This window comes from Crocuta crocuta, unplaced genomic scaffold, assembly GCF_008692635.1.
Source record: "Crocuta crocuta isolate KB4526 unplaced genomic scaffold, BGI_CrCroc_1.0 scaffold41, whole genome shotgun sequence".
Classification (NCBI taxonomy): domain Eukaryota; kingdom Metazoa; phylum Chordata; class Mammalia; order Carnivora; family Hyaenidae; genus Crocuta; species Crocuta crocuta.
Window position 1 is genome coordinate 17,953,824 of NW_027529428.1, and position 12,184 is coordinate 17,966,007.

Sequence of the window (12,184 nt, forward strand, 5' to 3'; positions counted from 1 at the left end):
AGGCAGCTTGGGGTCTATGCCTGTCTTCTCCAAAGTGACTCTATGATAATTAACCACAAGCCATCAGAGATCAAAGGAACACTCGCATGTAACCAAAAAAAAAAAAAAGTAAGCTCCTGATTTATCTGTGCAAAGTAATATTACTCAGTGATTCATGATCTTCTTACCAAGTGTGTGTCTAAACTGCCATGAAACACAGCAATGACTCTGCACACGTTTATCTATTCCAAATTCAACTTTGCTGAAAACACAGCGAATGCAGGCTTTACTGTTTCCTATTCACTTGATTCACACGATTATCTCTCACAAACTTAAAGATAGCCAGAGTGGCCACCACTATTCCTTCAAGTGCAGGAAATAAAAACACACTGGAGTAACACTCAAGAAAGTAATATCTGGGGCGCCTGGGTGGCTTAGTCGGTTAAGCGTCCGACTTTCGCTTGGGTCATGATCTTGCGGTTCGTGGGTTCGGGCCCCGCGTCGGGCTCTGTGCTGACTGCCAGCTCAGAGCCTGGAGCCTGTTTCAGTCTGTGACTCCCTCTCTCTCTGACCCTCCCCTGCTCACACTGTCTCTCTCTCTCTCTCCTAGAAATAAATAAAACATTAAAAAAAAAAATCTTAAAAAAAAAGAAAGTAATATCTAAGAGTAGATCTTAAAAGCTAAAATATTATGTCCAAGATGATGTTATTAGACTGACAGTGGTCACTGCCTCACATACCTGGGCCGACATTCTTCATATGCCTTAGCGTTTCAAAAAGCTGTGTTTACAATTATTATCAGGTCAACTTGAGACTGACCTTCTAAGACGATGCATGAAGCCCGCAGCAAGTCCACACTGGTAGCAGACGTGATCCCAGGTTTGAGAATCTTTGGGTCCAGCTACAGAGCAGACTAAGGAAACACACTGTCATGCTGAATAGCATGTGAACAGCAATCTTTTGCAAACACAACTGAGCTGGAAAGACAGCAAAGGGAGATGTCCCACCCAGACAGCAGAAGAGGGTTAGAATGTGACCACGCAAACCTTTGCCGAGCACAAAATTCTTTCCGACACGGGCACAGAAAAGCAAACAAGTGAGTACAGCACATAGCACGTTGGTGGTAAGTTCTATGGAGAAAACAAGCCAGGCAGGGGCGGGGCAGTGGATATGGAGTGAGCGCTGGAAGTCAAGATAGAATGGTCAGTAAAGGTTGCTGAAAAGCAGACATCTGGGCAAAAATCCTAAGCGTGTAAGGAAATAGAGTCATGTCTGGAGAAAGGATATACGAGGCAGAGGTCAGAACAGGGATAAAGCCTTACAGCAGGGTTCTCAGGAGCAGGAAGGTGGCCTGGAGGCTAAGGGCTGAGTGGAGGCAGGAAAAAGAGCATTGAATTNCAACCTCGTAGATCTCAGGGAGGAAGTTAGCTTTTCTCCCCTAATTTAACTAAAAAGAAAAAAAAAGACTTCACCCATTTCTTCCACCCCTCCACCCTGGCTTCTGGCAACCACCCACCCAATCTGTTCTCTGCTAAAAAAGAGCCCTTCTTTGTTGTGGTGGTGGTTTGGGGGGCATTCAGGGAGGGGTTAGATCTCACATGTAAGTGACATCATATGGTATTTGTCTTTCCCCATCTGACTTATTTCATTTAGCATAATACCGTGTAGGTCCATCCCTGTCGTCACAAATGGCAAGAGCCCCTTCTTGTTTGTCGCTGAATAATATTGTAATATTTCACTGTGTGTGTGTGTGTATATATATATATATATCACATTTACTTTTCCATTGATTTGTTGATGGACACTTAGGCTGTTCCCACATGTTGGTGATTATAAATAATGATGCAATGAAATAAAAGTGCAGATATCTTTTCAAGTTAGTGCTTTTGTTTTCTTCACATAAACGTACAGCAGCGAAACTGCTGGATCATATTTTTTTATATGGTTCTGGTTCTATTTTTTTATATTCTGAGGAACCTCCATGGTGGCTTTTCCATATGTTCTGCGCATACGGGCTGCACCAGGTGACATTCCCACCAGTAGCATATGACGTTTCCCTTTTCTCCACATCCTTGCCAACACTTGTTATTTCTTGTCTTTTTGATGACGGCCAGTCTGACAGGTGTGCAGTGACATTTCATTGTGGTTTTGACTGCATTTCCCTGATGATGAGCGATGTCGAGCATTTTCTCATGTACTTGTTGGCCATCTGGGTGTCTTCTTTGGAAAAATGTCTAGTCGGATCTTCTGCCCGTTGGTTAATAGGAATGGTTGGTGTTCTCTGCTGTTGAGTGGTAGGAATTCTTGTCCACAGCCTGAGATGGCTTCTTGATGTAGAAAACACCATTATCATCTGCTCCACTCTGGTCAGGAAGACCAAGAATTGCTTATGATCGTTCAAAGCTGGACCTTTCTCCTTTCCCTGTTCTTCCACCTCTGCTCTGCGGCTCTGGTGAGAAGCAGAGGAGCGTTTTTCTCCCTGCAGGTGGGAGTTCTATGCCAGGGGCCCCTTCCGAGCTCCTATGAATTGCTTTGTTCCAGGAACGTTGGAATCAGGTTCTGCAAAACAAATTCATCTCGGTTGGAACCTCCATCCACGCCCCACACTCTACTCCTCTGGAACTCCCTGAGGTAGTAGAGTGTGCCACCTGTGGAAAGTCTGGAACCCACACCAGGGACCAGGAGTCTCCTTAAGAGATTAGAGGGTCCAGAACACAAGAAATTGATTCGCCACAGGGTGGGATGCACTCCGCGCTCACTTCATCATCACGTCCCCAGGTACGCACCTAGTGCTGTAAACACTGCACCGCTGAGTGGCAGAAAGGGTCTCAGAAGGCAAATGAGACTGGGAGGAAGCCAAATCGGCCTCTGAACTTGAACTCCGTCACCAAAAAGCTTGTGACAAGAAGTATATCCCACCATCTCTCTGCACCTGTTTTATGGTTGTTGCCTTTTTTTTTTTTAAGGTAGAATTGAATACAAAGAAGAGCAAAGTGTCTTCTGAATCCAAATTACACTCAACTTAAGACTTGGCATGCGGCTCATCCTTCACAGGTGGCATCCTAGTTGATGGTCAGAGCGAGCAGGGGTCCCTGGCAATGCCCACGGACAGAGGAGGGCCCTGAGCGTCTCTAGTCTCTCACCCCGCCCCTGGTTACTCGGTGGCAGCTAGAATTTGCCCTGGGCCCTCCTGCTGCCAGTCTCCCCTGCAGACCCGCATCCCGCGCTTTCCCGGCCCCCTGCACACCTGACCCGCAAGGACTGGCAGGCACCTGCCTCCGCGCCCTCTATCCCCAAGTTGACTTCCGGGGGCGGCCAGAGGCGGGGCTGCGCATGCGCACACGGCACGGCGGGAGTTCGTTCCCAGGGTGCTGTGCGGCGAGCTCCAGAGAGGCAACCACGCGGCCGCGGTCGACGCCGTGGAGGGGACACGTGGAAACGGCGGTGTCTGTCGCAGGCCGTCCCCGCCGGGGCGACGGGTCAGCTTCTCCGGTGCGCGGCCCCGCTCCAGGCCAGGCCGCGCTGGCTCCGGGAGACTCCCTGGCCCGCCAGGGGCCGCGAGCCCGGAGCAGGTAGGCCCCGATCGCTGGGCCGGGGGTGGGGAGTGAGAAAGCGGTGCGGGGTGCGGTGGGCTTCCGTGCACGGCCGCCTGCAGGAGGGGGAGGCTCGCGCTCCGGCAGAGAGTCCGTGACACCAGCCTGATGAACGGGACAGCCGCCCCTCCCAACCCCGCCGAGCTGAGCGCGGTCGGGTCCGGCCCCGGCGTTCCCCGCCCCCGCAACCCTCAGGCCTCTGCCCTGCCGGCGCTTCGGGGACAGTCTGAGCCCCTTAGGGGACAAGTTTGGGGCCATAACTTAAGTTTGTAACGGGCCGTCTGCGGCAGCACTCGAACATGTTGAAATTCCCGCCTGGGATTCACTTCCTGAGGGTGGTCGCGGTTCCTTCCTTTGCCTGGGTTTCCTTCTCGCAGTGGTCCCGTCCCCTGGGCTCCTTCAGCTGTTACTTCAGCCATTGCCTAAATGCTTCCGTCCCTTGAGGACTCGGCCCCCTGCGAGCACCAGCCCGCCCGCTTCCCAGACGCGGCCCCTTGCACGCCGTGCGGGGATCTCAGACCGCGCACCGCCCGCCCCGAGGCTGCTCCTCTGCCCCGCGTTCCTGACCCCACGGGAGGAGAACGTTCACGCAGCTGTCAGGCTCCAAGCCTAGGGGTCCTGCTTCGGTTCATCCTCCTCGCGTTCCAAAGAGGCGATTAAGTCATTTACCTTCTTTAGAGCCCGCCCTCCTCATGGCCTCTCCGAATTACTGCAGCTGCCCCGTTGCGCCGCAGTGCATCTGTATTCCCGATGGGGAGATCTTTTCAAACGGTGAGTGTTATTGGTGTTAATTCCGCAGTTAATAATTCAGTGTTTTCTATCCTGCAGGATGAAATCCAAACCTTGTTGCACTATGCTTGGGACCCCGGTCTGTGTGACCCCTTGCCCTCCATGTTTCCTTGGATTGGGCGCTCTCACCAGCACTGCACAGTTCATTCCAACCACACAAAAATACTGAGTTTTCTGAACTAGCCCTAGGAGGTCAGGCATCAACATCAGGATTTCTCAGCCTCCATGCTATGTATGTCTTGGGCCAGATAGTTCCTTGTCATTGGCACCTGATCTGTGCGATGAAAGCTCTCTAGCACCACACTTGACCTCTACCCACTAGATGCCAGTAGCATCTAAATTTTATCAAATGTCCCCTGAAAAATAGCCTCCAGTTGAGAACAACTGGTGTGCATTAACAAATGCTGTTCGCTCTGCCTGCCTGTGTACAATATGTGTCTGATAGATCATCCCACTTGGAGAGTGAAGGAATGACAACAATAAAAATAAAACAAGTCCGGAGAGTGGGACATTTTATAAGACAACTAAGCTTATCTCTTCAAAAGGCAGTTACCATATAGAACAAATCATTAAAAATGAAGAGGGCCAAAAATGGTAGATATGTGAATTAATATAAAATTTTTTACTGTTTTAAAATAAATTCTTGGGGCATCTGGGTGACTCGGTTGGTTCGGCATCTGCCTTCGGCTCAGGTCATGATCTCCCTGTTCCTGGGTTCGAGCCCAGTGTCAGGCTCTGTGCTGACACCTCGGAGCCCAGAGCCTGGTTGAGATTCTGTGTCTCCCCCTCTCTCTCTCTGCCCCTTCCCTGCTCATACTCTGTGTTTCTTACTCTCAAAAATAAACATTAAAAAATAAGTAAATAAAGGGGTGCCTGGGTGGCTCAGTTGGTTAAGCATCCGACTGCAGCTCAGGTCATGATCTCACAGTTTGTGAGTTCAAGCCCCATGTCAGGCTCTGTGCTGACAGCTCAGAGCTTGGAGACTGCTTCGGATTCTGTGTTTCCCTCTCTCTCTGCCCCTCCCCTGCTCGTGCTTTGTCTCTCTTTCTCTCCCACTCAAAAATAAATAAACATTAAAAAAATTAAAAAAAAAATAAGTAAATAAAATGAATTCTTGATAATTTACTGTTTGAGCAAAAATAATACCCAAGTAGGTATAATGAAAAATATAATAACAGAAACAAAACGTATGATAATAGCACAAAAGATTGGAGGATTAAATGGAACTATATTACAAGGTTTTTACATTATAGGTGAATTGGTACCATTATTTCAGGGTAAATAGTTACAAGTTAAAGATGCATAATTGTGATACTGTAATTTATAATAAATACCTATTTGGTCTTCATCACTTTTCTGACACAGACCTTCTAAAACCCTTGGAATTTCCAAAGGGATGAGAGTAATAAAGGTGTCTTTTGTTATGTTAAATCAGGTGACTTTGGAAAGCACTAAGAATGGGCCTGGTCACCAGGGAACCCATGTGATTAGAATGTGATTTGAAAGTTGGAACTTTCAGTCCCACTCTCCTCAGCCTCTGGGGAGGGGAGAGGGGTGGAGGTTGAATCCATTACTAATGGCCAATTGGTATAATCAGTCATGCCTATGTCATGAAGCCTCCATAGAAACCCAGAAGGACAAGGTTCAGAGAGCTTCCGGCTTGGTGAATACATGGAGGTTCAGGGAGATGGGGGCTAGGAGATGGCATGGAAACCTATGTCCTTTCCCTGGAACTTGTCCAATGCATTTTTCCCATCTAGCTGTTCCTGAGTTCCTTTTATAATAAGCCAGTAATAAGTAAAATGTTTCTCTGAGTTCTGTGAGCCAATCTAGCAAGTTAATTGAACCCAAGGGGAGTTGTTGGAGCCTGTGATCTGTACCCTTGTAGGTGACAACCAGGGCTTGCAACTCACGTCTGAAGTGGAGGGGAGTGGGCAGTCTTGTGGAGCTAAGTGACTGTGTGATCTGACAGTGTCTCCAGGTAGATTGTGTCAAAATTGACATGCATATTGTAGGACACCCCCCGATGTTAGAGAATTGCTTGGTGGTGTTGGAAAACTCACATATCTTAATTGGAATTAGAATTGTAAAAATATAAGTTGGAAAACAATCACCCAAAGTTAAAGTGGTACGAATAAGAGCTATATCAGAAAAAATGGAATCATAGAATACAAAATCAATTCCAAAGAATACAGGAACAGACAAGAAAGAAAAATAAGAGATACAGCAAACAAAAAAGATGGTCTATGTAAAGCCAAACACGTCACTATGTTTATATTAATTGTAAATGTTCAAAATCCTCCGAATTAAAACATGAACGTTATGAAACTTGATGAAAAGCAAGACCTAATCATATGCCAAATATAAGAAACGGATTTTAAATCTAAAAACACATGTAGGTTAAGAGTGAAGGATGGAAAAAAGGTAATGCAAATTCTAAAGTAAGATCTGCTAGAGCAGCTATATGAATATTGGACCAAGGAGATTCCTTGATAAGCACTATTAATGAGAAAGATGAGATTTTCATAATGATAAGATCAATTATCATATCTAACATAAGTATCCTAAATGCATGTGAATCCAATAAGAAAGCTTCAAAAACATACGAAGCCAAATTTGTTGGATGTGAAAGGAAAAAATAGAGAAATCCACAATTTCCGTTTTCCATTAAGTTGAAGATTTTAACAGTTCTCTTTTCTTCCAAAAAGACTTGAAAATTTGAAACTTGAAAAACTGAGGGTTTTGGTAGAAATCATTACCTTAAACAGCCACAGACATCAGAGAAGCTCTGCTATTAGATATTTTTCATATGATTATGCCTCTTTTCAAAGAATTTGCATGACTTCAGGAATGTTTTATTTGTAATCCAGAGATCAGTCTATTTTTTCTGCCTATTCAGTTACAGAGATTACGAAGGAATGGCTCATTAACAAAGGCTATCCTAAAGTCAAAGCAAAACACATCCAGAGTCAGAGAGTAATCAACCCACACATGCATATGCAAATACTTTATTTGTTCACAAAACAGGTATGGGGTATAACATTGGGATGTGTATACACATTTGTTGTATATTTGTGACATGGAGGCTTACATACTGAATTTCACTCATTCCACATTCACAGAGGTAGGAGTCAACATTACACTTCCATTTGTACTTACTACAAAAAGGGTTTCTTTCCAGTTTCACAGAGAAATAAACATTAACACTGATGTGAACAGAGGTTTCTGCCCGAGTTTAAGCAACTGGTTTCTTCTTCCCAATCACATCACATAGCACAGGGTTCTGGAGTGGTCCTTCTGGCTCACACGCAAGGGGTGGTGGTCATAGCCCTGTGGGTGGCTTTCCCTTCCCTGTAGGAACTCTGAAGGAATATCGACACTTGCTGTGAAGATGTTGGACCATTTGCTTCTGATGATTATCTGATGTTTCAGGAAATACCAGCTCATCTCCATCTATACATGTTTTTAAACACATAAAACAATAGCATCCTTTAAACTGTTAAAAATGCCCCCTTACCCGTTAATTTCAGTTAATCTCACAATAAAGGAACTGCGCAAATATAGTGCTCTAGTGCTTAAAAGTTAAAACTGGATGCTTATGGCATCCATAATCCATTGTCAAGAATAGGAATGGAGCATTAATGAACAGAATTTAAGGTTCAATTTAAGCAGTACTTGAAAAATAAATCTGTGCTGACTTAGATCTCTAAAACAGCATCATTTCTTGAGAAGGAGAGAGCAACTGATTGGCCCTCACATGTCTAGACTGTTTTTCTCCTACCAGATTTTTGTGGCTTAAGGGCATTAGAATATTTTGTTGTGCTACAGGGAAAAATGTAAAGGAAAAAATGTAATTCTATAAATAAAACAATTACAATTATTGTAACAAAGCAAAACATTTCTGAGGCCCACTACGGGAGAAAGAGGTGCAGAGGTGGGGTGAAGTGACCCCTCCCCAACTCCCCTCTGTTGAAGGTAAGAATCAGCCTCTACACTCTGCTTCCTCTGATCTTAGAGGAGGATGCAACTCTTCCTTTTACCCCTAGGAGTCCAACACCCGCTCTATTTTCGTTTTTAATATCTAGAAATAAATAGAACTGTCACCCAGAAACCCTCAAAACTCTCTTAGACTTCAAAAAGGAAATAAGACAGCTTGTTACAGGTTAAATCATATCTCTTTCTAAAAGATACTAATGTCCTAACTTCCAGTAACCTATGAATGTGACCTTATTTGGAAATAGGATCTTTGTAGATGATCGAGTTAAGATGATGAAGTCATTGGGAATTGTCTCTCACAGCCTTCAAAAGGAACAAGCTGAGACCCTGATCTCAGACTTGTAGCCTCCAGAATGGTGGGGCACTAAATTTCTGTGCTAATCTGTGGTTATGGCAGCTCTAGAAGATTAATACTTAGCTATACCCCCCATTCCATCCTATCAATAAGAAAAAAAGAGAAACGAATCCATGTGGCTGTTTTCATACCCCAAATCTGCTAGTCTAAAAATATAGATGAAGGAAAAAAATTAGGGCTGGGCTAATGAGGTTAATTAGGCTAATGAGGGTGCTATCTGCACATGCGCTGCAGCGGCGCACATTTTTAGACCCTCGGCATGTTGGAAAGTGAGTCTTCACAGTGAACATTGTAAGTGGAGATTTGTATTTACAGGTGCTCATGTCCAACCATGCCTGGGTCAGTCCTGCTGAAAAGTAACTGGAGAGTTCCAGAAGTAAATGTTTTATCTACACAGATAGGAAGGGTGAAGGAGAGCCACTCTTTGCCACCAACGCATTGAATCAGTGCCACGTCCAACACTAGCTCACTCTGTGACGTTGGGGAGTCAACTAGAGACATGGTCTCTTAGAAGTAGTTCTGAGAAGAAGTCGTTTCTTACTTGTCATCTTATTTTTGAAATATATTAATCTAATTGTCTCCGAAAGTAAAATATTTAGGGATCCTTCACTATTCAAGGGTCGAACCTAAAATAGTAAAAAGTAAGATTACCATTTCAACAAATACTTTTAAAAATTAAGTTATAAACCTCTTTGCTTATATATAAAGCATTAATTATTAAAATATTCTATGTAACCCACCCTCAAAATACTATAGTCCCCAAAATAAAAACAAAACACAACATAACACAAATACCGGTCAAAGGGAATGGCTCGTGTTACAAACTAACATTAATAAAATTTCAGAAACGGGAATATCATAGGTTAAAGAAACCTGAAAATTGCTAACAGAAATACATTCAATTTTTATATTAGCTTAAAAAATTAGTAATAAAAAGTTATCTTCAGAAGATTCATTTGCATCATAAATTCGTTTTATCAAGTAGTTAATGCAGCTGATTCACATTTAGAACTCTGGAACGTTTCCATGTTTAGGGCAGTCCTTGCAAAAGCTTTTCCGGCTGCTGATACTGTTTAAAGCGAGGCAAAATCTCACATAATTGTAACTACTTTTTTCATCATATTCCTGTGTAAACTTTTTTTGGTACATAGTTTGTACTATGTATAAATACCCCCAAATTTAATTATTCTTAAATCTGCACTGATCTTTTCTTACAAAGTGACAGTTTTTCACTTTTAAATTTTTATCTATGTTTAAAATTCTTTGTAGTAGAGATACAAAAGTTTTATTGTATTGCAAATCCCTTAGAATCCTAAACACAGCTTTGATAATTTACTTTATTTCTTTAACCCTATAAAATTTTTAATGGGATGCAGTAATATAATACTAAGTGAAAATTAGTAACAAAAGTAATTAAATGTGGGACGTATATTTACATTACATTTATAAATGCATATAGATGTACTATTTATTTATATCATGACAGTCCTACTTTGTATAATGCAAGTATGTATCATGAAATAGCTTTTGTACTAGTAATAAAATTAACCAATTTGGGTTTCGGAGTGGATTTTTTACTCTCCGTTTAGCCTCCAAATTAGTAAATACACATTGGTAAGTACAGAAAATGCACAAATGAATATCCTGCTTCTGTTTTCCGTCAGTGATTCGTTAGTCACATGATCTCGGTGTTGGATCACCTTCTTGAGGGGGACAGTCTGGATCCATTCCATGGAGTTCACGTCAAAGATGTCCACTGCATTTTCACTGTACACAGAGAGGTAAGGGGCATTGTAACCTGGGAGAGAGGGAGGAGGCGACAGCACATGTGGGCTTTAGGATTCATTTTTAACTGGAATTTTTATTAAAATAATTATAAATTCACATGCAGTTTTGATAAAAAAGATCTCTTGCACACTGCCCAGTTCCATTCAATGTAATACTTTGCAAAACTAGGTTACTGACATTGATTGACTCAACCTACCCATTTTGGGCAGATTTCCCGTTTACGTGTGTGTGTGTGTGTGTGTGTGTTGGTCTGTACCGTGTTATCACCTATATAGGTTCATGTATCCACCACCAGACTCAAAATACAGAATATTTATGCCACCACAAGGATCCCTCAGGGGTCCCTTTTACAAACCCACCCACCTCCCCCTCCTCCCCTAACCCCTGGGAANTGATCTGCCCTCCATTTCTAAAATGTTGTCTTTTCAAAACTGTGTACAAATGGAATCACACAGCATTCATTATGAATTGTATCTATTATACCTGATAGATTTAAAAAAAAATTTAAGGTTGGAAACCTAAGAGAATCCGATTATAGTATTGTAATTATGTAGTTACTGCCTCACATCTTTTTTTGATATGGTTAAAAAAATAAAAACATAACACCCTAAAGTTCTATCCATGTTGCTACACATGGCCAGATTTCATTCTTTCCCATTGCCATGTGGTATTCCATGGTATAGGTAAACCACATCTTCTTGATCCATTTGTCAGTTGATGGACAGTTAGGCTCTTGAGGGTGTTATGCTGAGCAAAATAAGTCAGGCAGAGAAGGACAGATACCATGTGTTTGCACGTATAGGTGGATTAGGAAGAATTTAATGGAGGACCATGGGGGAGAAGAAGGAGAAAAATAGTTGGGGAGAGGGAGGGAGGCAAACCATGAGAGACTCTTGAATGCTGAGAACAAACTGAGGGCTGATGGGGGTGGGGGGGAGGGGAAGGGGAGAGATGGGCATGGAGGAGGGCACTTGTGGGGATGAGCACTGGGTGTTATATGGAAACCAACTTGACAACAAACTATTTTTAAAAAATAAGAAAATAAACGATGCACATTGGTCACATTTTAGAGTACAATACAAACAGGAAAAGTCTAACCAAAAGCTTTCTAACATTTTCATCTAACAGCAGCTTTAAGTAATTGCACAACATTTCAAAATCTGGCTCCTAAACTAATTCAGTTCACAGCAAGAGTGTAGCATAGGATTAGGAAAGTCTATGTGGAGAGTGAAGTTAATGAACAAAGCAGTGAAAACTTGCAGCCTTGTGCCTTAATCTCTTCATTAAAACTGCTCTCGCTGCAAATCATCAACCACCAGTCGTTGCTGAAACCAACAGACACATTTCAACCCGTCTTACTGGCTGCTCAGTGGCACTCGCCTCCCAGAATTCTCCCTTGTGGGCCTCTTTCCCTTTGACCGTCCCTCTGATATTTGTGTTTCTTGGTTCTCTGACCTGTGTCCTCCTGTCTGCTTGCTCTCCCACTGGCAGTACAAACCCAGCGTGTCCAAGGAACCAGGCTGGCAACATCAGAAACGAGTAATCCATCTTAGCACGGCCGCAAGCAGAGGGCCGGACATCATGTGCCCCAGTATGCTTCGGTATGACATTCCCAGCGCTAGTCATGAAGCATTCTTAGCAAAAGGCTTTGGAGCTCATTCTCAGTTACAGGAAAGTTAGGATA

At 43.3% G+C, this 12,184-nt stretch overlaps 1 protein-coding gene across 4 annotated transcripts in view; it reads right to left on the minus strand.

The window, feature by feature from the left end:
* Positions 1-7,353: 7,353 nt before the first annotated feature.
* Positions 7,354-12,184, minus strand: part of LOC144227644 (serine/threonine-protein kinase MRCK alpha-like) — a 64,174-nt gene continuing 59,343 nt past the window's right edge. For 3 of the 4 annotated variants that reach the window (XM_077759317.1, XM_077759316.1, XM_077759315.1), the window contains 3 exons: positions 10,413-10,510; positions 9,254-9,338; positions 7,354-7,814 (listed from right to left, as the gene is read on the minus strand). In XM_077759317.1, coding sequence (XP_077615443.1) covers positions 7,684-7,814; positions 9,254-9,338; positions 10,413-10,510 — 314 coding nt within the window. In that variant the 3' untranslated portion in view covers positions 7,354-7,683. Of the gene's footprint in view, positions 7,815-9,253; positions 9,339-10,412; positions 10,511-12,184 lie in introns of those variants that run through there. The other variant, XM_077759318.1, reaches the window with a different exon arrangement.